The following is a 27523-nucleotide window of genomic DNA, read 5'->3' as shown; positions in this document are numbered from 1 at the left end:
TATATGTTGCACAATTTTCAAAAGACACAATGTTGAATGTTATCCAATGATACACTGTTGTTTTAAGAACAGGTTTTGGCTGTACCTGTTATCAGAATTGACAAAAACACAACAACAATGGATTAACATTAACAGTAAGTTCTGCACAGAGGAGCATTCACGATATTTAGCATATTTAGCATATTTAAAGGTGAACATCTTGAAAACTGGAATAGCTGCCCATTGCAGATGTGACATTTATAATAATTTTACGGTATTCGAAAACGACAAAATTGCCATTTTAAGTTCAAAGTCTTCAAGTGTGCCATATTTCTACACCTCTAGAAGCTTGAAATTACAGCGTGAACCAAGAGCAGCTCTATACGATTAAATTTCTTGTCCTAACAATCCTGGTTGAGATAATCGCTTATTCCGGATACTACGAGATTCCCCGTCACTTCGTTTTGAGCACATGATCTGAATAGGTATTTAATTACAATACTGCTACCATCACTGCTGAGCGCCTTGCAATTTTGCGGTAAATTCGTTCTGAACACGAACGCAGGCAAAAACACTGAAACAAGTGAAGAAAAATTGCAGTGAACGCATTTATACAATGGAAGTTAAGTTTCGATGAATTGGTCAAAGACTATCGAAACTGCAAGTAAGAGTGAAACTGGCGATGAACACTTGCACAGTTGTAAGTTTGTGACGTTGGCTGTGGGGCTCCGGTCAGCACGTACATAACATTGTTACATGAATGATGTGAACAACTTTGGTTTATATTAGTACAAGCCTAGGGCCCTAACAGTAGGTTAACGATAGGTTGTAACAATGTAAGCTTAGTAGTACACTACTAGTACTAGTAGTAGCATAGGATTTGCCACCTTAGTACTGAGGACTGATTGGAGCATTGATAGCGTAAGTTGTACTACATGTTAGTGTTACATATCGAATATCTTGAAGTCATTTAGTTACTAGGATGGTAAGTAGATCTTAGTTGTTACTTTTGACATGTCATTGGTACCAAGTAACTGGACCTACGGTAATGTTAATTGAGTAACAGTGTCATGAATGATTGAATAATGACTAAGTTAGCATGACCAAAGCCTATGTTTGAACAGGTAAAAGTATCTAGAATACTTTAAAATGCACAGGAAATTGTGCATAGTCCAAGTGGGTTTTGACTACCATAGGCCTACTTAGAAGACAGTTGTACAGCATAAAAGTACAGTGTTATTGAGGTCTTTGGTTAATCATAACAATAAATATTAACTGTGTTGCGCAAAAATGGGTACCCACAAATATGACAATTTGCCAGATTTTTGCACAGTACATTGTGTATAGTTTGGTTGGGCTACATTGCCATAGCCAAAATTATGAGATACTCATTTGCTTGCATATAATGCAACAGTATAGTCTCAGTGTAGTGTTAGGCAAATCATAACAATAAATATTAACTCTGTTGTACGCAAAAGGGAACCCAAGCATCCCAAGTAAGGTTTTTGTAGAATATTTGACTATTTGCACGATTTAAGTTTTAAGACATGTAAAAAGTCTACATGGTATTAAAATTTTCCCAAACGAAGTATGCCAAATGACAATTTAACAATTTGGATGATATGGTTTATATAATCTAGACCAGATAAGAATATAGTAAAAAGTTTGTTCCTGACTGTCTTAAGCTGCATTCAGTTATGTCTCATGTTTGCAGGAGAATGTCGATGAGAAGCTCACAGTCACAGCAGAAAAACCAAACGACCCTGCTGCAAAATTGGGGTTACTATGGTAATCAAACAAAGAAGACTGGAAACTCAGGTAAAGTTACATCAAAGTAAAGTAGATAAAATAAAACACAACAAAAAAAGACTAAAAGCAAGTATTAATACCTTTAGGTACCTTCACAGTGTGCACATTCCTAATTTAGTGTTCAAATTTTGCATAGCAGGTTTGGAGGCTCTGAAGTTGTCCCTTTGTAAAATACTACTCTTACTGTATATAGTAAACCTATTCTACTTATTATACATTTTGCATAGCAGGTTTGGAGGCCCTGAAGTTGTCCCTTTGTAAAATACTACTCTTCCTGTATAGTAAAGCTTTTCTACATTATACATTTTGCATAGCAGTTTTGGAGGCCCTGAAGTTGCCCCTTTGTAAAATACTACTCTTCCTGTATAGAAAAACTATTATACATCTTTGTACTTGTATAGCAATTTTACCCATTTTGCATAGCACTTTACCAGACCATACTGGATAAGTTATTCCGTCATATTGGTCTGTTAGTGGCATATTCTCAGGAGGAGAAGTAACATCCAAAGTGCGTTTTGTCACTTTATCTAAGTGATCCCCATCGCTGCTCATAGTTCAGTGGTATATAGCTACATAATACGGTATTGCATCTTTGTTGATAAACAAAACTTGGCTTTGACCAATACGAAACATCAGTACACTCTTCTGAGCAGCACGTCCATCCCTTATGAAATTTTACGCTTTTGTAATATGAACTATGAAAACCAAGGCAAATATGTAGTGCAAAGCATAATAATTGAATATATAGACTGACTTCTTATAGGATGCAGTTTGTATACTAAATTATGAAACTGCAAGTCCATTTCAACTGTCAACATTTGTGAGCCATTACCTTGCACATTTTTCGGGGACTACCTATTTTTCATAATGAGGCAGTAATTGATCAGACACCGTCCTGTTAATTAATGAACAGTGTATGATTCCATTTGATTCTGAAAAAAAGCAATACCGACAATATATTCAAACTTTTCTCTCCCTTGCAATTCATTATTTTATGTAAAGTTTTATTGTTCAACCTAGGTACCATTATAGCATTGTTATAAAAAAAGATCATTACCAGATGAATGACATAACCATAAAAAAAAAATTGTAATTACAAAAACAAACAACCTTTAATAGAGCAGCAATTTGCTTTTGTTTTTTGTTGAACTCAAACTCTAGAGGAGTTAATAGTGATTGATGACGATCTCGATGCAGAAGACGAGGAAGCGTTTCTTGCGGCCTGCGAAGCGGCAGAGGGTCAGCTGTCATCATCTGCTGCCCTTGTTACCGATGGCAACCAGTTTCAACAACCAGATTGTACCTCTGTACCAGAGGCCTCTCCTCTGGAGTCGTTGCCCGGGTTTGACGTCTCCGCGGGCAAGCTGTGGATTTACCCGACCAATTACCCAGTCAGAGACTACCAGTTTAATATTGTTTCTCAAGCTTTGAAGAAGAATACATTGGTGACCTTGCCCACAGGTGAGACTTTTAAGAATCATTATGGAAGGCCAAAAGACCTAAAAAGATCAGGAGGTGGGGTTGTGTTGGTTTTTAGTCATTCTTCCTTCTTTGTTTCTTTGTAAAGTTCTGCTACACAAACATTTAAAGCATACAGTGTTATTAGAAACAAAACAGAATATTATGAAGTCTGAAGAAGTCTGCTAATATGTTGGTAGGCTTGAACAAGAACACACCCAGAGAAACATAACTCACACCCTCCCTCAACCAACCCCCTTCCCATTCACCCAGCCTTACTCCAAGGGTAATGATCTGATTTCAAAGATTCCTGATGATGGCTGGAACTCAAATTTGTTGTTATTCTTTCAATCTGCTTCCGTGTATACATGTTGAAAGTGTGAAATACATTTCTATAGTATTACATTTGCAAAAGCTGGTGATATTTGCCTGTGTAAGAAAAACAATATGAGTATGACATTACTAAAGGTGAACTCAATATTTTTAGGCTCATTAGAGTCCTAGACCAATTTCTGCTTGGTAGTGGATTGATTTTACTACATTCAGCAAATAACAATTGTAATATTCATACAATTTACTACAGGATAAACTTGACTTCTGTAAGGTTGCAGTGGTTGTACAAACATATAATACATCCTTGGTTTGGCAGTTCTTTGCAACAATTATACATTCCAGTTGTTTGTTAGAAGACAGATTTCTGACAAAAAGGTATCTTGTGTTGTATAAAGTAACATAACATAGTAACTTCAGAATTTTCAATTTTGTGGTATTTTGTGGTATTTGTGTACTTGTGCAGGGTTGGGGAAAACTTTCATCGCTGCAGTGGTGATGTTCAACTTCTATCGATGGTACCCCCAAGGCAAAGTGGTCTTCATGGCGCCGACCAAGCCCCTGGTTGCTCAGCAGATTGAAGCTTGCTTTAACATCATGGGAATTCCAGAATCAGATATGGCAGAAATGACAGGTAGTTACAGCTCTCTGGGTCCTCCTTGATGGCAATGAATGGACTTGATACTTGTACTTGATATCACAAGTGAAATGGAAGACTGGATACTGAAAATAAGAACAAGAGACTCAATAGTGGGAATCCAGTGAGCAACCCAGTTGTAGTGGACTCCAAACTAGGACTCTAATAAGAAACTCCATACTGATAATGAGCGGAATCAATAGTAGGAACCTAATAAGAGACTCAGTAGTAGGAAGCTATGGAGTCTTATGAGAGACTTGTTAGTATGACTCTGTTTGTAGAATTGCTACTGGGAATCATTTAAGGGGCTGAATAATAGAAATTCAGTGAGAGACTTGATGCTAGGAATCTAATTAGAGACTTTTACATAGGAGTGGAATTCAGACTTGATACCAATATAGAAGTCAGAAACTTGATACTGGGAACTGAATGGGACACTCGGTGCTGGAAGTCCAATAAGAAGCAATTACCGAACAGCGTTTACTGTGACATAATATTGTATTTCCTGCAATTCTATCAAATTCCGCCATGTCGGAAAAGTTAGGGAATTGAGGCAGTTTTTAGAACAAGCAATTTCCCCACAATGGTCATTTCTTGGTCATTATTTATCCATGTTTGTTGATCATCTAAGATTTTCCAATATTTGTCCCACAAACAGCATTATGATTGTGAATGATCATTGATGAGTCACTAAATAGTTGGCATTCATTTCAAGTCCAAGAAATTCACTTGTTTTTGCCCCTACTTTCACATGTTTACGTTTCTTCAATTCAGGCAGCATGGCCCCCTCCGAGAGGAAGAAAACGTGGAAGACGAAGCGAGTGTTCTTCCTGACCCCTCAAGTCTTAAGCAACGACTTGAGTCGACAGGCCTGTCCAGCGGAAGACATCAAATGTCTGGTCGTAGACGAAGCTCACAAAGCGCTGGGAAATCACGCCTACTGTGAGGTACGGACAAAATGCTTTGAAAAGATAGACCTCCAGATGGTGATGGCAGGCAACTGTTTGCAAAGACACAGCAACCTTCTTCAGGGAACATTTTCTCCCTCCTTGTGCATTGCTTTGATTTATGTTTGGATCATTGGATTGAACTTGGAAGAAATGACAAGTTTGATGCCAATCATGCCGCACCTCGTATGCTCTATGCATTTAGCTTTGATACCATTTTAATATTGTGTATTTCATACAAACTACTGGTTAAGAGAAAATAATTTAGGCACCGTTTCAAAGAGAAGGGCTTAAGCAGCTGCAAATCCCCAGTAGCAAGGCTGAATCAACATCAAGCAATAGAGATTATCTTGGCAGAAAAGCAGGTGTTTTAATACTTGGAACTGCAAAAGCAAAAATATTTGCTAACAATTTATGTGAAAACCTACCAATGTTTTAAACTTGTCACATGTATAGACAGGGCTCAACATCAATTTGGAAAAATGAAAACCAAAGTTTCATTTATTCTTTTACTGTTTTCATTATTTTAAGTGCCGTCAGTACCCCCAAACTGTTAGCCCTACCTGATGGCACATAATATAGTTTAAACAGTCAAATTAAAGGGTACGATGGTGCAGATTAAAATTTTGAATACACCCTGTTCATTTCTACAATGTGTTCAAAGAAGAATAAATAAATTTATACCTGATTATCACAAATTAATTTTCCATTGGTGTCATCACTTTATGTCCAGATACTCTAGTTGTTCTCATGTTAAACAAAGCAGTCACTTTGCTGCTATCCAACAGGTTACTTGACCATAGCTAAAAATATCAGAATAAATCTATAATTTGATTCTTTGACTAAGTACTATATTTTGGCATTTTGTGCCATTGGTTGGGTCAATTGTTGTCAACAAATTTAGACTTTACTCGCCCCACCACCAACCCCCCTCCCCAAGGGCGGCGGAAGCACTTTTATTCTGGGGGGACACCGACATCAAAGGGCACTTTGCAGAAATTCGATTGGACTGATGCAGCCTTATATTTAGTACCCTTTATAACTCTTATTGTATTATCTTATTTGCGTATACACATCACTCCATCAAGACCCCCCCCCCCTCAAGGAAAATATGCATACAGCACTGCAATATCCAATGAACAAATTGGGAAACAAGGAACAAGTTTTCTTTTGAGACAAAATGAGGTGAAATCATGCTAGTTGCTAATGTAGAGTTTATTTCTTGTTAATATATCTTAACAAATTTTTTCCATTCGAAATAGCTTTGAGTTTGACCGACAGAAATTCATTAAAAGTCAGGGGCGTAGCCAGGATTTGCAAAGTTGTATGCACGACTATCTGAGCGGAGCGCCACCATCGGTTGGCGCGGAGCGTAGAAGAAAATTTTTTGTTTTACAAACCCCTCAGATGGCCGGAAACGGCCCTTCCCGAGTGTTCATTCTGGTTCCCTGGCCTCTAATTGCTAACTTGAGACACCTCAATTTTTATGTAGAAAAAGGGCACATTTTTAACCTGAGGAAAAGTGGGGGGGCACGTGCCCCCCCGGTTCCGCCGCCCTTGCCCCTCCCCCTCCCTTCGTGAGTTAGTTTCATCTTTACTTTCTCCTGCAGGTCGTACGAGAACTTGCCAAGTATACTCCAAATTTTCGTGTCTTAGCACTCAGTGCAACTCCAGGTGGAGACCTAAAGGTAAGAATTGTTGCCATTCTTTGTGACACTAACGAATGTCATTTAGCCTCTGAAGAAGATCCTGTTCGGATCAAAACGTCAAGCCAACTTACTTTTACACACTACCTAATGTTAACAACTTATACTGGTGTTTTCTGTTGTATTTGTGATGCCACTGTACTCCACAGTTAAAAGGAATGATAAAGTACCTGAACACATTTGTGTGACTACAAAATTAGGCATAAATCTCAGAGGATTGCAAATGATAAAAAAAGAAGAACTCATTTCACATGAGATATCTTGGATGCAAAAACGTTCTACTTTGTGGACTAACTGAATAATAACCTTTAGCTAATAAAGATCAGTGGAATGATTGTAACAGCATAGAACCCTAAATTAGATTTAGGGTTCACCAAGTAAGTGTGAATATTACATGACATTTTGAGCAGAGGGATTCAAAGAAATGCCAACCCAGCTAATGCATCTTCAAAAAAACAATACCTATTTTTTTTGTGGGGTGAGGGGGGAGGGGGGAAATGCCGGTTATCTTGTGTCTGGAGCTCCACCTGTATGGGGGGAAACTGCCCATTTTCACCGTAAACGAATTTTCGTGAGGCGGAGGGGGGTGGGGGACATGAAAGAAAGTATATGGAAATGTGAAAATTGGAAGTCTTTTCGTTGGATGATGTATGTGATTATATTTTTTTCCTTTATTGTGTAGGCGGTACAACAAGTTTTAAATAATTTGTTGATATCCCACGTGGAGATAAGATCAGAGGAATCCATCGACATCCAGCCGTTCACTCACGAACGAAAAGTGGAAAAGGTGGTCGTCCCATTGGGGGAAGAGCTGAAACACATCCAGAATAAGTATTTGGAGGTATAAGAACAATTTGCTGAGTTTTGTAGTAGCTATTTACAAAATTTGAAGCTTCCTCATTAAACCTTACCTTATGAGTACCGTCTCCCCCTCCTCCCTGGCCATCCATTTAAATTATTTCCCGATATTGATGAGAATTAGATTAGACAATTACATTTATCAAGTAGGGAAAAGCGTTTTTTTTCATTTTTTGGAAAAGTTTCCCTGTTAAATTATAAGATATGTTTTGGCATGTGTTTCTTGCTTGTATTATTCAAGCAGGAATGATATACACTAGAGTAGCAACAAAATAGCGAGAAGTGGCCTGCCTTAGAGACGAAACTACTTCGCGAAACTTTCAATTTGGTGGTAGTCACTTGAATTCACTGCAACATAATCTTGAAGCTTTTTAGTCTAAATATCCATTCCCAGTATATCTTGAGAAAACTCAAAGAAATGGTAGAAATGTAAGCTGTATTTCACCCCTCACTAATGTTAACATTTTAGTCATATCTTATTAAATGCATCTTTTACCTTTTTTTCCAGATGCTGCGTCTCTATATAAACAGGTTATCCAGAGCAGGTGCCATCTTTAATAAGGACCCTGCCTCCTTATCCAAGTTCCAGCTGTTGAAAGCCAGAGAGGCGTTTCGACAGGATCCGCCTCCCCAGGTCCAGTCCAAAGGAGCGGTCGAAGGAGACTTTGCGATATCCCTGAGTCTTTACCACGGTTACGAACTGCTAATGCAGCACGGGACCAGGACCCTGTACCACTTCCTGTCCAATACGGTGGACGGAGACAAAGGATTTTCGAGGACGCGACAGGTAATATTCGAAAGACTCTGTCGTCGAGCGTAGCTCCGAGGATGTATACTTTCAGACTTGAGTCTACCTTTTTTTCTTATGTGACCATTTTGTGAGAACCTTAAGCTGAAAATTAGTGTCGTTATTGTTATTAGTACAGAATGATGTCATCAAGGCATTTAGCATAGCTTATCGGTAGATACGAGTCGTTTCTAGCCTTGTTATTTTATGGTTGATTTCAGCAAGGAATGGCACAATTATGAGAGTTTCTGAGAAGAATTAAATCCACAGTCGACAGATTAAAGGTCGGAGGGGGTTCTTTTTCAGTAAAACTATTGGTCGCTGCTTAGCAGTCTGCATCTTACTTAATGTAATGTCGTGTAGCTACCTTTAACTTGTGTTCACACAAATGTTTTAAAGAAAATGCCAATAGATAAACACAAATATTTAAAGGTTTCTCTGAATTGCATTTGGCCAGGAACTGATGAGAAATGGAGATTTTATCAACATTATGAATATTCTGAAAGAGAAATTTGATTACGATGGAAATACGTCTCTCTCTGGAACTATTGGAGGATCATCGTCAACGTCGCCCTCGTCTCGCCAAATATCCTGCACCCAGAAATCCAAGAAGTTTGTGGTCAGTCACCCAAAGATGCAGAAACTACAGGAGGTAGTCCTCCAACATTTCAAAAACTTCCAGTCTGGTGAGTGACTCTATTCCATCCCTGTTCCCTTCCCCAACCCTACCCCCAACCCCATCCTGCAATAAATACCCAACAATTTCCACTTGGGAAATGTACTGTCACCTTTTACTCTACTAGCTCAATTGGTTTTGGAGGTTATGTAGTGGAAAGTATCTATCTATCTATCTGTCTGTCTATCTTTATATCAGTCCAAATTCCTTGCAAAGGCTATTGTGGGAAAGAGTTTTCAAGTTGCAGCACTTTTCAGGGATTTCATAAGTGTTAGCCCAAAAATTAGGTCTAGGACACATTTGGAGTCAAGAGAGGCCCAGTTGTGAAATCATGTATAGTACTTCTCGTGGGTATTTAATCTCTTCTGGATTTAAGTTGGAAGCAATGGATGGTTGGTGAGGGGGGGGGGGGGAGGAGGGAAGTCCACTTTTAAAAGTCACTTGAACTATAACATCACTGATGTTTGTAGTTTACACCATCAAGATGTTAATGAGATTTTTAGATGATTTCATCATTTTCACTTTGTGTGAGAAACAGCATTGTTTTCAGTTTGATGTCCAGAGATAAATTTCAATTACCTGTGCCCAGAAATGACAATAGAATTGGTTAGGGTGCTAAGATATGTATCCATGGAAAAGAAACAATTGTGTATCCAACCTTCAGGTGCAGAGAACAAACCATCAACATCTGTTAGTGGTGCGACCATGGAAACCAGAGTAATGATTTTTGCCCAGTACCGGGATAGCGTCCAAGAAATAGCTGAAATGTTGAATTGCCATCAGCCTTTAGTGAGATGTATGAGCTTTGTGGGTCAGTCTTCAGCTGGCAAGGCCACTAAAGGCATCAGTCAGAAGGAGCAATTGAGGGTGAGTAAAAACCATGGAGCAGAGGAAACAAGAGAAACTAACTCAACCTGTCACAAGTAAAAGCATCAGCAAGAATAAAAGAAAACAAAGAAAAAAACAATAGAGATTCAGTCATATTAGACAGAACTAAACGCATCAGACAGTAAGAACAAAAGAGACATTGTCTCAATTGAGTCACATTAGTAGTGTGAGTCCTAAATAACAATAGAGATTAGGTCAATCAGTTACCAATAGTAGCATCAGTCAGCAAAATCAATGTAGAGTAAGTCAGGTAGTTGCAAGTAAAAGCAACAGTCAGAAAGAACTATCTAGAAATTAGGTCAAAAGTAAAAAGGATCATTTCACCAAACAATATAGCATAAAAGACTTGATGATCTTGTGGTCAAATAAAAGAAGCACCAGTCACCCCAAAAAATATCAAATAAGACTTGGTCAATTCTTCAAAGTTGAGAAGTATCTGTCTGCAACCAATAAAGAGTAAGTCAATAAGTCACAAGTCAATGCATCTGTTATGACTCAAAAAAGAGAAAGCCAAATGAGTCAAAAGAAAAATGTTGTTTCACTAATAGAAGGAACAATGGATTTTAAGTAAAGTAATCAAGGTTGTAAATTAATTAGTTGCAATGAATAACCACAGTCAGTAAGAATGACAGAGGTTATTTCAAACAGCCGCAAGTAAAATTACCAGTCAGAACGAACAATAACAATGCGAGACAGTTAAACCAAAAAGGCATCGGTCTGATTCGGTCAGAAAAAAAATTAGAGAGAGAGAAGAGTTGGTCACATGTTAAGATATGGTTTGGTAAGAATAGTCACACGTAAAACCTGTCTATTTATGTTACTGTAAATTTAAACCTAATAACCGTTGAATGTGAAACCCTTATTGTTTTATATTGTTTCTGTACCCGATGAGCAGTTAAGATGTCACAACGAATATGTAAGTATATTCATATTGTCTGAGATTTATGGGACAAAGAATTGGAATATTTGTAGCATTTTTCCATGTTATTCATGCGTCTTGAAATTTCCCGATCGTCAAGAAATTTGATTGAACGTTATCGATGTAATTTGTATGTATAATTACGAAACCACCATGTCAACCCATGTTTGGGGAGGCAGGCCTTGTTATTGGCAATGTACATTTCCCTGTATGCTTGGGGTTTTCAACTTGGGCAATTCGGGACCTTTTGGTAAGATGTAATATTAGGAGGATTTCATGTTGTTAATTTACAGGTTGTCAAGGAATTTAGATGCGGCAATTACAACACCCTCGTCTCGACCTGTGTGGGCGAGGAGGGCCTGGACATTGGAGATGTGGACCTGATTGTGTGCTACGATGCCCACAAGAGCCCCACCCGATTGGTACAGAGGATGGGTAGGACCGGTCGCAAGAGAAAGGGAAGGATTGTGATGCTCATGACAGAGGGCAAAGAGGCATCGGTGAGGAAATGTTTAAAGCTGCACATTGAGCCTAAAATGAAGATGAGAAAGGAAAATGAAACATTCTATCAGTTTGTTAGTGATGTAATTAACTGGAAGATGTCGTGTTAGGAACACTCCTTTAATAATGAAATGCCTGTTGTCTAGATATCAATGCTGTAAGTCATTGAGTTATATCATAAATGCGTACAGGGGTTATAAGCTTTTTTAAGATAGTGGTTAATTGGTCCCTTTGTTGTATTGATTTTTTTCCTAACTACAAAGTGGAACATTCTCTATTAAAAGTACTTTTCAAAATACTGAATGTTGTAAAATAAAAGGAAAAGGGTATCATGGTTTCACAGTATTTCTTTCTCTGGTGGTATATTACCTATTTATCCCCCTGTAAGATGTTTTGTTTGATTAATTTCTATATTCTTTGTTTTTTCTTTTTCCCTTTGGTAGGTATATGACAAAAGCCAGTATAGCAGAAGGGGTATTCACAAAGCCCTCCAGGGTAACAGCAAGTCCCTACAACTGTACCCTAGCTGTCCCAGAATGATTCCTAGGGGGCTGAACCCCCAGCCTCATAAGATGCACATCACCGTTGAGCAGTATGAAGGGAAAAAGAAGAACAAGAAGGGAGGAAGGAGGACCACAGAGGGACCTATTACTTCAATTGTCCAAAAATGTTAGTTGAGCATAGAAAAATAATCATTTACTTCTTATTGTCATTAATTATCAGCTCTAGGGCAGTCTCTTTGTTAACAAGAGATCATGAGAATAATGTTGTTGTTTACTAGCTTGGTAAGTCATTAAATTTCCCCTCCCCCTCACCCACTTTCCATTCATTAGTTTTAAGATTTAGGAACCTGCTGATGATGAAAATATATATTTAAACAGAGAGAAGAAAACTGTTTGGAAACTGCCTAACACTGTAAACCTTCTGATCTACTGGTAAAAAACCTCTGTAGGCTAATGTCTGTTGCCAAGAATGATAGTTTGTACAAGATTTATATTTTGAGAATTTTATAAAGCATCACAAATTTAACGAAGGGCCACATTTTGAATCAAGCTTAGTACACATGTGGCTTTCAATGGTTTTTTCATAGGGCAAGAAAAATTACCAAAGGAGAGTTGGTTTTTAAACGAAAACGAGTATTCAGAATGGGTAAACAGATACAGGATACCAGATCAGAACGTCCCAACTCTACCACAAGGAGGAAGCATTCGCTGCCTTGGTGAGCCAAGAAAGGTAATGGTTTATAACAATTTAAGCATCATTGATATTTACCAAATAAACAATATGTTTGTTTGCTAATTAGCAATATTTGTTAATGTTCAAGTATTTTTAAAGAATATTGATGTGTCCTGTTACTGTAATGTGTTAACTCAAACATAGGTATCCATGAATACAGTTCTCACCTTTTATTAGGGAAATACTTTACATTTTGAGAGAAGAGTGTGCACTGTATGTCAACTACATCTAATTTGGAGGAATCAGTTTCATACTGCACCGCAACCCCCCTCCCCTCCTCTGCCATTTATAACCAGTCGATTTCACCAAAAAATTGATTGGGTCACAGCCCATCGGAATGTGGACCTTATTTGCAATCTTGTTTAAATCTCTGATACATTTTTATTGTGTTTCATCCAAAGGCTGCAGCAAACTCCTTGTCCTTGTCAAGCTGGTCTCTGTGGCAGTCCAAAGAGCAGTCTACTCATAAAGTTCATCACTCGCAGAGATGTAAGGACTTTGTCCATCTCATGGAGTTCATGGAGATACAAGATCAGATAGATGGAGACGATATCTACGGAATGGAAATGGCCCTCCATCTCAACGAGGACGACGTCATCAAATCGCAGACGGGTAAAGGCATCGAGAAGTTTTGCCGGAAGAAGCAAGAGAAGGTGAAACGAGTCGGCGAAGAGGTCACGGAACGGTTGCATTCGCAATCAGAAGAAGACCAAGAAAATCAGATGAACAAGATAAGAAGGAAAAAGAAAAGAGTATCACTGCCTCTTCTTGTATCAGACGAATCGGACGACGATTTCTTGGATAAGTCAGGAACCACGTTGCCAGATGTACGATTGGACAAGAAGATATTAAGGAAGCATGGAAGGTTGGCCGAGGATAGATCGCCTTCAACGAAAGAGGAAGTTATCCGATTCGGCTCGGTGGAAGAGCCGGGGGAGGTAGGAAGTATTAAAGAGGAAAGGTTAAATACACCGGTGGAAGAAAATGTGAGAGATAATAAAGTAGATGTAGCCGTCCGCAAAGGTGAAGAGGGCCTCTCCTCGGAGAAAACAGAGACTGTAAGGGAAAATTTAAATATGTCAGAAAATGTTTTAGATCTACCTGGTCGTAGTACCATTGACGAAGTAACAGAATGCGTGAAAGATGAAAAGCAAGAGGCTGGTGGGACTGGACAGATAGGAGACGAGAAAGAGAGAGAAGATATTAACACCGCAAGCAAACTTAAAGTTGTCACCAAACCGAAACACCAGTCAAATCCGAAGAAGAGAGGTCAAATAGTTTTGATCGTCGATTCCCCCGACGAGGCCGATTTTGAAGGAAATTCCAGCCGGTCAGCCAAGAAACTTTGTAGAAACGAGAAGAGCCCAACACATGTAGATGCAGTAGTAACGTTACTTAAATCTTGCAAGGAGAGGCAGAAACGAGATAGCCAAGAAAGAGAACCAGAACCAGATGAGAAAGCTGACAGAAGTAACAACGAAATAGATCTGCTCGAGGAAGATGCAGAACAAGATAAACCAATCGGTTCGGTGCCTGATGAAACGGACATCAACAAGCAACATTCAAAACTGTCCAAAGAAATGGAAGAAGATTTGTCATCTTTCTTTCCATGTTCTCAATTTAGTTTCGTCCAGAATACCTCAACAGCAGCGACAGCAAGGAAAAGTTTCGCCTTTCATCTGCCCCCATCTCCACCATCAGTTTCATCTCTTGACATTCTAGATGATATTGGACTCCATTTTGGAACACCTGGTTGTGAAGCTGGCTTGAGTTTAGGTCATCGGGACGGCAAGGAACCAGAGGAAGGTGAAGTCACCCAAGAGGAGCTATCCTCATCAAAGATAGTGCAAGAAATCCCTCAACAGGGACATTTGAAAAAAGTAGACTGCAGTCCACACCAAAGAGATAAAGTTTGTAAGAAAGGAAGTAGTGATGAAGGGTCGATTTTGGTCAGTGAGGACATCAATCTTCAAGAAAACAGAACAAAACAATTCGATAAGGACTTTATTCCAGTTCCCAGATGTGATCGTTCTCGGGAGACGGAAGAAGGACGCTCATCCGCTGTACACTCCGTCCCTCCCAGTGACCAGAAGATAACTGAATCCCTGTGTCTCGATGATCTTCAGGGTTTTTACGAGGAAGACTGGGAAGACTCTAACGTCGCTCCACTTCCCGTGGAGGTTCAGACTCCAACTTTCTCGGCTTCAAAAGCAGAATTTGGAAAATGTCAAGAAAAGTCGTCAGCTTCAGGTTCTCTTGTCCGAGATGAAATTGGTAACCCTACCCATCCATCAACACCGATAATAAAGAAAGTTGGTTTTTCTTTGTGTCCCACAAAACAGCCATTTAATTTTCAGTCAGTGAGTGAGCTAAGTCGAGATTCTGAGAACAGGATTACTGTTGAGAGCAAAGCGCTTGGAAATAATTCTGAAAACAGACCAAAGAATTCATCTATTATTACGGATGTAACTCTACCATCTGATGAAAGATTTGTTAGTTCTTCATCTGGTGTTAAGAATGATTCTTGCAATTTAGAATGTGACATAGGTATGAACTTTGACCTCAACTTTGACCTCGACAGTCTAGATGATGATGATGGTGACCCATCACTCCTTCTCACCAGTCCTCCAGGCGTCTCTTCACATCATCCAGTCTCTCTGCACCTCCCAAAGGCTGAATCTACTCCATTAAATAGATTCGATTCTTGCCGGAGACAATGGAATTCTCCAGATGTGACACCCGTTATCCAGATGCAAGCGAAGAAGAGGATAGAAAGATCAAAGCCAAGCTCTGGATTAGAGATGTCAGCTGAATCAGAAACGAAAGATAATCTAGAAAGGGATGGAGAAACTCAAGCTAGAGAGGATACACTTTGGGGAGGAACTAGAATGGATACATTACAGTCTGTGCCTGAGGGTCCTCATTCTAATAATACTCTCAAATCAAGTTTATTACGAAAACTCTCCTTCTGTAACCGATCAGAGATATCAGAACCAGAGGAGAGAGATGCCTCAAAAAGAGGCGAGGAATTAACCGATTCTACCAAAAAAAAATCAGTGCCAATGGAAATGATTCAAAGAAAATCTGGATCTGATGTCAGTGAAGAATGTCTTAAGATCAAACCATCTACAGAATCCAGTACCTCGGTTGGAAGCGACGACAAGACTGATACACAGGAATTTAAAATTGGCCAATCGGCTTTATCAGACTCTGGTGAGATTTCTTATTTGACATTCATCTTTAATTGCTTGTTTTTCTTCAAAGAAATGCTCAGTTAATGACTCAGTAGTCAGATGTACATTTTGTCCTTCAAAATCCAATTTGTTGTCATATTCTTCTTGGCTTGATTCATTCAATAGTTTGTATATTTGAAGTAAGTTTTAGTCTTCAGTGAAATGTTGAATGATTTATTTTGCAGTCAAAGAAGGTGAATCAGAAGTAGTGTTAGTTGTAGATGAGGATGAGGATGAACCCCTCAGTCAAATCCCCAAACCCAAGAAAAGACGTCAGAATGCCCTGAGGTCTCCAGATGAGCAAAGTCCGGTGTCGAATGCCAGAAAATTGAAAGAAAAGAGAAGAAATCCCAGAAAGGTAGTACTTTTGTAAAAATTGTTCTTCAATAGAAGCATACCCCCCCTCTCCCACCTCCCTCTTTGCCTTCGTTTCCAATTTTTACCATGAGCCATCTAGCCTAATATGTGAACTGTGTAGGAAGTTGAATCCTAAGTTACAATTTTTTACCATCAGCCAGCTAGCCTAATATGTGAACTCTGTGGGGAGTTGAATCCTAAGTTAAAATTTTTTACCATCAGCCAGCTAGCCTAATATGTGAACTGTGTGGGGAGTTGAATCCTAAGTTACAATTTTGTACCATCAGCCAGCTAGCCTAATATGTGAACTGTGTGGGGAGTTGAATCCTAAGTTACAATTTTTTACCATCAGCCAGCTAGCCTAACATGTGAACTGTCTAGGGAGTTGAATCCTAAGTTACAATTTTTTTACCATCAGCCAGCTAGCCTAATATGTGAACTGTGTAGGAAGTTGAATCCTAAGTTACAATTTTTTACCATCAGCCAGCTAGCCTAATATGTGAACTGTGTGGGTTACGTAGGGTTATATATATAGGCTGAATATTCAGCTTAAATATCATTATTTATGTTGTAAGCTTCATGATTGGTGGGTCAGTCTTGATCAGATGCTCCATTGTCGGTAACTACTCTTAACTCCAGTTCTGTATTTAACCAGAATGGCCGTTCTGAACGGGGAGGGAATTGAAAGCCTAAAAGTTTCCAGAAAAGACATCAATTTTCCAGCAGATCTTAGTAATTTTATTCTTCAATCAGAATATTTGCAAGCTTTCATACATATCATACATATTTCATTGAAAAAATATAGTGCTTATACTTTATGTAATAGAAGTAAGATGTTTTAAGTCATGAAAGTATTAATTACATTGTTGCTGAGATATGAATCACAATAGTGCATCGAAATAATTATCCCTACATTGCTATGTTTCTCATGTCCCAGTGAGAACCTTAAGATTAAAAAATCTACCCCCAAAAGAGTTTAGCTATAACATGAACATCACATTACATTAATATACAGTATTCCCTCCCACCCACCCACCAACAGCTTCATCAGTACCCCCCCCCCCCCAGGCCCACCCACTGAAAAAAATCCTGATAGTTTACATTTTTGTCCTTAGCTTCACAAAAGCAAAAAAAGGTATTAATAAATTGCTACCTTTGTGTATGTTAAACACCCAGATTCTTCAGTCGAGCAGTGAGGAAGAAAGCTTGATGTCTCCCCCAAGAAAAAAACCGAGACAAAAGCGTTTCCTCTTATCTTCATCTGTATCATTGATGGAGGATGATGATGATGCTGACTTTGAAGGTAAATTAAACCGGATGCCCCCAACTCCCCCCCTCTCTCCCCCTCTCTTTCTTTAAGGAGGAGAATTGTCATCGTGAGCATTTGAAATGTTTCAAAATTCCGGATATTAGCTTGCTTTTGAATGTTTTTGCTTGAACAGTATTTGAGAAATATGCAAGTATATTTAGGTCCCTTCTCCGTCATGTCGTTTCTGAAGAGTTTGGAGATGATCAGAATTTGAAGACAAAATGATCAAATTTTTGGGCAACTTTGTTTACTTACTGAATGAAACACAGTTCGTGGTCTGTGATGTCATCATGGCACTTGTTCATCAACGGCATTATTCTTCTCTTATCATGTTTTGGGAGTCGTCCTTTCAAATGTGATATAGTATGAATGTTCGCTAATTTGCCACACATCCCGAGTTCAATGTTTTATCAAAATTTTCCTCAATTTTTGCTTGTGGATAAGTGATTTTTACATTGAAAATAAAACAAAGACCTTTGCAACTCATTTGCACTGATGATGATGATGATGATGATGTCCACTCACTCCACTGTGGCCAGATGCATTAATGAAACTTCAAGAAACGTTAGAAAAGAAATTGTATCCTCTCAATTAAACATGATGTCAGGATGTGGCTTTCATATACGAGTGCAGAAAATTTACATCATTTTTTAAACCGTCAACTTTGACCACTGGAATCTTCCTTTCATTTAGCTCATTTTCCTGGTTTTGGTTATTATTTGTTTGCTCTTTTGCCATTTTCTGGGTTTTTTGTTGCTTTTCTACAGACCCGTCACCTCCAAGATACAGAACATCACCCAGCAACAGTAGACTAACTACTCATAAATTGGCCAATAAGAAAAGAGCTCATAAAAATGTAAGATGAATGTTATTCATATAGTTTGATATTTGTTTGATATGGATATGATGCCAGTTGGGAGGGGGGGGGGGGTTGGAGGGGAGTGAGAAACCATGGGGAACAACTTTTGTAGCAGAAATCTCTCCAAGACTAATGATATTTAACTTAAGAGTGACATTTTTTTTATGAATGAATAATCTAGTCTGCTGGAGGTGTATGCTCATCATACGATAATATTCATTTTAACACTTTAGGACTATTGCATTTAATTATTGAGTGTACAAACACAGTTTTAAGAAGACTTCATTTGTACAAACTTGTGCATAATACAGTTTTTAGGAGACTTTATTTGTACAAACTTATGCAAAATACAGTTTAAGGAGACTTTATTTTTACAAACCTCTGCAAAATACAGTTTTAAGAAGACTTCATTGTACAAACTTGTGCATAATACAGCTTTTAGGAGACTTTATTTGTACAAACTTATGCAAAATATAGTTTTAAGGAGACTTTATTTTTACAAACCTGTGCAAATAGTTTTAAGAAGACTTCATTTGTACAAACTTGTGCAAAATACAGTTTAGGAGACTTAATTTGTACAAACTTATATAAAATACAGTTTTAAAGGACCTTATTTCCACAAACTTGTGCAAAATACAGGTTTAAGGGGACTTTATTTGTACAAACCTGTGTAAAATATAGTTTAAGAAGATTTTATTTGTACAACTTGTGCAAAATCCTGTTTTAAGGAGACTTTATTTGTACAAACTGAGGACAAAATACAGTTGTTAGGAGACTTTATTTGTACAAACTTGTGCAAAATACAGTTTAAGGAGACTTTTCTTGACGTTACTTTAACTTCAGAAAGGAAGAAGAGAAGCCAATGCATTTCTGGACCAGGAAGCTGCAGTATCAGATGATGGAAAAGGCTCATCAGATGAAGAGGGCAGTGTCCTTGACCAATCTCTGGAAGGCTTCATTAACGATGCAACGCAAATGTCTGAAGGTTTGTAAAAGTTTAAATTGTTGGGGGGGGGGGGGATTTTGGAGCACAATGTATTCTTTTTGTTAAAGGGGAACAAACCCGACCATGTCAATGCTGTTAACGTTCCACAACTCTCTTTCCATTAAACAATTTGTAATTAAATTTTAGTTAAAAATGCTTTTAACCCTTCCCCCCTCCCCCAACTTATGCTATTACCTATTCATACCTTTAAAGCTACTTTGAACCTGTTAGTACTGACATTTACAGACCTTACACTATTATTAGTATGCAGTGCAAAATAACTGTAGTATAAACCCTCGCTATACCAGCTACATCTGAATTCCGTGATGATGCTAACCTGTAAAAGTGTAGCATGTGGAAGGAAATGTGGAATTATTTAAGAAAACAACAAGTTCATAAGTATGGTGTTTTTAAAGAATGGTAGTGAGGCTAATTTCTACTCCAATGCTTGACATTCCATCATTAAATGACAGAGATCTCCCAAACACTAGGATCTGAAACTTTGAGTAAGTGGGGTGGGGGGGGGGGGGTGAACAGTTACAAGCACTGTTAACTGAAACTTGATTTCAAATTTTTTTGGGAAAGAGAGTTGAGAGTTGTCTTTTCCATTTGATTTACTTGTATACATTTTCTCTCATACTGGAACAGACATGCATGCAATGTACATGAAGTCCGTTCGCAGCCCAGCAGGCAACAGGGTTCTACATCCCGGCAGAAATCGCTTCAAGATGTCCCACAAGGGACCCATCAACGACAACATCTTCTCTCAAGCTCCCCAGCAGGACGAGACATACACCGAAGATAGCTTTGTCGTCGAAGGAGAGGGCGATGTAACAGAGGTGGAAAACGTAACAGCCGATTCGCGCCGCTGCGATCTCGAGGACACGATTAACGTGGACAACATCATCGGAGGGACCAGCTGCAAGAGACTGAGAAACCGCAGAGGCGGAGAAAGCAAAGCCGAGAGGATTCTAAGACTCGGTAGGAAAGCCGTCTTAAAGTCAGACTCTACCGAGGAAGATTCAGAGAGCGACGTCGAATCGAATATGGTAATGCCTCAGAAGAGAAATGAATATTCACGAGGTAAAGGTCAAAGGTCTTCATCGGTATCAAGCAAAGCATCTTCCGTTCGGAAATCAGACCGCGGGCAAGAGACTAGGCAAGTCAAAAGTGGAAGCAATCTCAACTCTCGAAACGAACAGAACAGAGCAAAAGTTGGAAACAAAAATGTGGGGAAACCTGTGAGAAACTTTAGAGAGGGAGTAAATGGTTCAAGAGAAACAATGTTAAATAGTCATACAGTTGATATGGACTTAAATTTTGATCTTAACTTTGTAGATGATCTTCTCGCCGAAAGCCATTTCCCATCTAATAATAAACCTTTGAATAACTTCACCAAAGAGCAGACGTCGACTCTGACTAAAGAACAATTGGAGAAGGAAGAGAGGTTACGGAAACAGAAGGAAAAACAAGAAGAATTCAGAAAGAAAATGGCCGCTAAAAGGAAAAGTCCTGCAGACATGGCTGTGATGCAGTGCAATAGTAGGACAAGTCAAGAGGGTACAAAATCACAAGGATTTGATGTTTCGACGGAGAACAGAGAGAAGAGAACCGACGTCACAGATATTCCTCTACATCCATCTCAAAGAATGAATCTAACAAACAACTCATCACTGGTGAGTTGTAAGTCAACATCGCCATGGCAACTGTTGTAATGCTTTTTGTGTTCATTCTTAGGTGGGTATATGCATAAATGGTAATGAAGAAACACGTACCTACCCCATGGTAATTTCAAAATAATCATGGGAACCATTACTTTAATGCTTTGTTACAGGGGATGAGCGAGGAACGTTTGTAAGATTCCCATATTTGATGCTCTCTTTATTGATTCTGACATGTGATTGTGTTCTTTTTAAGCTGGCCAGTCGTCACGAGTGGTACATTGTTTGTTCTCGTTTATGACTTTCCTGCATTTAGTACAAGAGAGACTGCATTATTCTCTCATCCTAGTGTTTGATATTTTTGACTCTACATTCTCCCAGACTCCCAGTCTGCATTTGGTACATAAGAGACTGCATTATTTCTTTTATCCTAGTGTTATATTATTATATATTATTATATTATATATATGATATTTTGATTCTACATTCTCCTAGACTTCCAATCTTAATTCGGATAAGCCTGTCATCTTGATTAGTTCCAGGGAGCTAGCCAGCTCTTCCTCGATCGTGTCTACTCTGGCCATCAAACACGGTACGGATCCCAGAGTATGTCAGCTGAGAGGGTGCGACTATATGGTCAGTAATCGGATGGGTGTGGAGAAGCAGACCATGAGTGGTGAGTAAACCACAAATAAACTAATTAACCCTTTTTGTTCTACGATGCACAGCCGTAGCATTTTACTGATACTGTTAATTATGTGATGAAATATCAGATCGTCTCGAAAGCAGAGTATGCAGTGACATTTTAACCTTTTCATTCTGTGATGTACCATTAGATTACTTTGAAAGTTGGGTACCCGGTAATGTTTGACTATTTCTATGTACCATTAAATTGCATGGAACACTATGGTATGAGGTTACACATTCTCTGGTGTTCAATGAGAAATACATTGAAATACAGTTGAGTACATAGAGGGCAGGCTACTCGATTGGACTCGACTATTTCATTCTGTGATGTATTATTAGATTGCCATGAAAGCAGGTACTGGTTAAAATGATACCCTTTTATTCTGTGTTGTACATAAACACGACACCAAAAATGTATGATTTATTTGCACTGATGGCCATTTCAACATTGTTAACCAAGGCCTTGAATTTCACAATTGTACCCACTTGCTAAAATATGAACAACCTTAGACTGCCTTGAGAATGAGGGTTTCATTTTAAGATGAAAGTATGCCACAAAAAGTATTGTAATCTCACATTCCATAACGTAACGTATAGATTGCATCGTGTGTGATAGAAGTCATCGAAAGTAGGGGGTAGTGGCTCGGAGTTTCATTTAGTTTCATTTTCCTGGTGCATAATGAGTTGCTGTGACAGAAGGGTAATTGCGTGAGACTCAGCACTTTCAAATCCTAGTAGGCTGACTATTTCTCAGGTTTCTTGTTCATCATTGGCTTATGAAACTTCAAAATGTAACCTTTGTTTTTTCCTTCTTTTTTTAAAAATTTCTTCCAGAATTTTCTTCCAGCTCAAACAAGATGAAGCTAGTGGAGAAGTTCAAGGAGATGAAGATGAGGTTTGATAAACTCTGCATCATCATAGAGAAAGACAGACTGAAAAGAGAGGAAAAGCCAAGGGCGATGTAAGTTTTAAATTAACAACTAGATATATCTAAATATAAGAAAATAGACCTTGTAAAGGGGACAATGACAGTTTTAATTTGATTGTTTTCTCTTGAGGGAGGGGGTGGGTGAAAAATCGTAAAAAAAGCTGCATCCAAAGGGTAATATACTTTGACTGTTTGATGTATGCTCATATGATATGCGAGGAGTCTACACAAGTTTGTGGAGGTTGAAAGCACTCAATGTGGCTGAAGTATGAGAAACTTAAAAAATGTACTCGCTGAATAGGTGGGGTTTACCATGACACAGTTACTTAATGATGCTTCATCTATTATTCATGGCAAGCATCTGCTGGGAGGGGGGAAGGGGTTATCACTGTTTTCTTAAAGGAGCATATTGCATTTAAATTAATGTTAACAGATGGTTTAATTTATCCTAATGACATTTTGTGGGTGAAGAGACAGAGAGGAGAGAGGGGCTAAAGGGAGAAATTGGACAGAATTAAGGTGGTTTTATGTGTACTTTATACTCTGGTAGCATATTACAAAGAATTTCTTTTCAAAGATTTAAATTCTCACACAAGTACTCCTTGTTAATGACCATTCATTATGGTTTTATTTTGTATTTGCAACAGAATAAGAACAAAATATTTTGACAGTACTTTAGCCGCTCTCGCAAAAGCACCGATGAAGATGTTGTTTTCAGATTCCACAGGTTTGTAACCAAAACTTTTTATCTTACCTGTTTTTGTTTTATGACTCATGAGAAATTATAAAAGTTGCACAAGAGGAATTTCTAACAGACACCAAATATATTAATACCCATAATCTCAGAAGTTTGTTCTTTTTGTTGCCTTCTTGGAATTTTAGTCACAATATGTCATAGTCCAAGAAAAAAAAATAAATAAATGCATGTTGGTAAAGTTTTGATCCCTATTGAGTTTGTCAAGATACTCACAATTAAAATATGCTAATTCTCTGGAAGGCTCCTTTAAGCCTACATTGAAAATAACACCGGCTCCTCCGTGCAGGCCTTAATGTTACTGTTAAATCCGTTATTCTAAGAATTCTAATAAATCAACCAAAATATGTTCTTTTAACTTCGCATAATCAACTGAACATCCTTGGATGACGTTAAATACTATTTGCCCTCAACTACTTTGTGCTGTATTGTAAAAAACTTTTTTTGGAGGCCATATAAGTCTTATAGTTTCTTATTGAGTTTTGTGTCATAGATCTCATGATCTTTCCTTATCAATAGACTATGTTAGACTGAGAAGTACAGCCGCTTTAGTTGATGAGCATCAGATATTGAAAGGGTCGTATTTCTCAAAAAATGTTATAGGAATCTAGTGTTATGGAATTACAATATCAAATACAATCTGGAATGATAGCAATCTGTTTAAATGGTCTACAAACTATCAAACTTAGTTAATACATACAGTCATCTTTTAAAGTGAATAAACTCTTGCACAAAGAGGTACTGCTTCTACTTCAGGTCTCTCATAAGTTAGAAGTAGAACAAGTGGAACTTTAACTTGACTGTTATTTTTTCATGCAGGGGGGGGGAGAGGGGGAGGGGTGTTAATAATTTGAACGTCCTTTGGTGTACAGCGGCGTGCTTCATTTAAATTTCCAGATGAGACGGCCCTGATACTTGCTGAACTAGCCAGGGTGGAGAGCCGGAAGGGATTTGCAATAGTTTACCCAAAGGAACTCACAGAGATACAGGAGCAGGTAGGGATATTTCTATGTAACCAATCTCTCTGTAAAAAGCAAACCCAGCCATCATGTTTACTATTTTAGATATTCACAGGTATCCTAGTAATGTGCCGAACCACCAAGCAAACTTGACTTTTCCTTTTTCTGAGAGATATCTTGGTTTTAAAGATATTTACCAGGAGGCTGTTATGTTGCCAAAGTGTGATGTCAAAACTGCCACTAGGAACTGAAATGGATTTGTTTTTCTGTTCAGTGTTTTCATAGTAACAATGAAATACTTCTGTAAGTTTACTTTTACCTTTTAAGTTATAAGTCTTTCATCTTTCATACCTCGAATGCAGCTGTAGCTAGATAAAGATACCTTCAAGATTTGAAGTCGTTAAAGTAAAAAAAGTGTGTCGTGCCTTTTAAGATAATTGGCTACTCCACGACTGAAACAATTACGTCTTCTGTCGATTACAGTTCATAGTTCATTTCACGATTTGGGTTTATCGTCATTATTTAAACCTAAATAAACCTGTTAGCAAACTGCATATATGTCATTATTTGATACTGGGTTACTAAAGTGTGACATGCATGTTCAAAAATGAATTACACAAAGGTATCTATTTGAGTGCTGATTCTGGTTCTCCGGTGAATGTCGAACACAATTAGTAATGTTAAAAGATAATACAGTATTAAGAAAGGTGGATTTGAGGCAAATAAAAAGGACAAGTGATGATGTTAACGTATGTTACTCGGTGTCCTACAGTTGTCTATAAACATAGCCCCTTCTCCATTAAAGTGAAGGGGAATATATATGAGCAATGTCAAATGATATCTTATGACACAAAAAAAAAATTGAAGTTCTTATCACATTCCATTGTAAGTTAATGAGGCTGATCATTTAGGACACCATAACATACGTTAACAACACAACAGGAATTTGGAGTTATAGAACTTAGCCACTGGCTCAATGACAAATTTCATCAACTAGTTAGATAGAGTACATTAGAACTACATGGAATGAAGTGTTTCCTAGCATGGAAGTTCTCAGTCTTCTAAATAATTTACATTCAAAGTGCATATTGTTAACGTATGTTATGAAGACACCAAAAAATGAGACACCATCACATACGTTAACAGATGTTGTAAAACCATGTTTTAGACTCATTGGATGATGGAAATAGTTTAATTCTATTTCAAACATGGTGAAATATTAAGTGAGTTGAATATTCTGTGAGAATTCCTGACATGGGCCTAAAATAGATTTTCACAGTTAACGTATGTTATGCAGGCTAGATAATGAGGATACCACACACAAATTGTGACTGATACAGAGGAATTGAACTGCTAGCAGTGAAAGAATTGTTTACTATCAGTGTATGTGGGGTGTTGATCAGTTACAAATTTTTTGATATTCAAAACTATCAGTTGATAGTGAAATAATGCCCATTTAACGTATGTTATGTTGAGGACACCGAACAATTTGTACAGTTTAATAACCAATAACAAGTTTTTTTCACATGTATTTTTGAATGAATTTGTCCTCTGAGATGCCATTAGACCTATTCTCAGCATGAGTAGTGAGTTTCTGGGACTTGCAATCCCTAGTACACTACTGTGCAGTGTGTGATTAGGTTATAATCATGAAAAGTTGCCACCAGTTAACGTATGTGAAGAGGAGGACACCAAAAATATGTACGTTAACAAAGATGAAGATCTTTATTTTTCAGCAGTTGATGAGCATGGGTGACTGAAATTTGCAAGTGTAATTGAAGCTCTGCTTTCACTTGAATAGAAAATGCAAAGTCAAGGCATAATAACATGGGAAAAACTAAGAAAAGTGCATCTCAATTACAGCCATTTTCATAATGTCACATTTTGGTGTCCAAAATTAGGCCAATTTTTGCAGTAAAACCCTCATAATTTCGCATCCACCCAATGTATGGTTGAATAACTATCAATGATATCTGATGGTATATTGACACAACCATTGAAAAGGGAAATACAAGCAAAGGGGTATGATGAATGGAAATTTCAGCACAATGAAAAAAGGGACATAAAATCTGTCCAGTATCAGATATATGCTTATATCCATTAGAGAGCCTGTTTAAGAGAATGTAAAAGTTATTAAAAACCTAACGCATTTAACCTTCAGGGCACGGAATAAGACTTGACACGACAGCTTATGTATATTGTTACAGATGTGTCACGGCAGATGTGACGTGTAACAACATTGCTTACACATCAGCTTCAAGGGGAAATTGTCGCAGAAAATTGACAAAGTTTTTCCTTTGCCTTTCCTGTCCAGGTTCTCGGCTTTTGTCTTTCACTTCCATCTGTGAATTATGCTTCTGCTCTTAGCATGACGTTAAATTTCTCCAGTCTGTCAGAGCTGATTACATGGTAAGTAGGGTAGTCTGTTGTTACATTTTTGTCAAGATGTTTGGCTAATTACAGTGTGTAAGGACAGGACTGTTATGAAGATTCTCAGGGATGATTTATTACTGTCTGAAGCAGCATTTGTATAAAGGAATGAGTGGGTTTGGGAGTAATACCGTTAATAGCAAATTTTGGAAGGTTAATACAGCAATAGTTAAGAGAATTGTTTCGAAATACTTCTGGTGGAAGATGTGTATGACCTAGACTTAATCGCTGGAAAGTTGCATGAGAAGGCCTTGATACAAGATGTTATTACATTTGAAGATTTCTGAAAGGTAGCTTGGATGAGGTGTATACATACATTGGCACTGTTGTTAGTATAAGTGTGAACAAGCCAGTGTGGAATACATGAAATAAATGGACTTTTATGTGTCTATATTTACAGCTCTGAAGAATACTTCAAGGAACGAACCGGAATCTATGGAGACAGAGTGAAAAGCATTATGGGACATTTCAAACATTGTTTTGATGAACAGATGATGAGAACACCTAAAAGGTGACATATGGGAAAACCTGGCATTAGAATCTTGGCAATGCACCTTGCTTGATTTTACACATAGTGCTACATGTGTCGGGATGTCAGTATGCAGTTAGGTCATACGACACAAAGTACCC

General features: G+C 38.1%; 2 protein-coding genes across 2 annotated transcripts in view; one reads left to right on the top strand and one right to left on the bottom strand.

The window, feature by feature from the left end:
* LOC139971884 (ubiquitin-ribosomal protein eS31 fusion protein) overlaps positions 1 to 27523 on the bottom strand; it is a 205163-nt gene that overhangs the window by 50553 nt on the left and 127087 nt on the right. The window lies entirely within an intron of this gene.
* On the top strand, positions 251 to 27523 carry LOC139971887 (Fanconi anemia group M protein-like). The gene is made up of 25 exons (XM_071978706.1): positions 251 to 679; positions 1694 to 1797; positions 2950 to 3249; positions 4043 to 4210; positions 4988 to 5160; positions 6771 to 6848; positions 7549 to 7707; positions 8233 to 8511; positions 8969 to 9197; positions 9852 to 10054; positions 11288 to 11494; positions 11939 to 12164; positions 12586 to 12728; positions 13133 to 15944; positions 16150 to 16322; positions 17498 to 17624; positions 18398 to 18486; positions 19333 to 19474; positions 20123 to 21150; positions 21631 to 21811; positions 22657 to 22783; positions 23398 to 23477; positions 24402 to 24499; positions 26778 to 26872; positions 27294 to 27523. Exons 2-25 carry the CDS (start codon positions 1698 to 1700, stop codon positions 27406 to 27408), a joined length of 7332 nt encoding a protein of 2443 aa, XP_071834807.1. The 5' UTR covers positions 251 to 679; positions 1694 to 1697; the 3' UTR covers positions 27409 to 27523.

The sequence above is a fragment of the Apostichopus japonicus genome, chromosome 8 (assembly GCF_037975245.1).
Source record: "Apostichopus japonicus isolate 1M-3 chromosome 8, ASM3797524v1, whole genome shotgun sequence".
Classification (NCBI taxonomy): domain Eukaryota; kingdom Metazoa; phylum Echinodermata; class Holothuroidea; order Aspidochirotida; family Stichopodidae; genus Apostichopus; species Apostichopus japonicus.
Note: the sequence above shows the minus strand (reverse complement) of the source record. Positions and strands in the feature narration are given on the sequence as shown.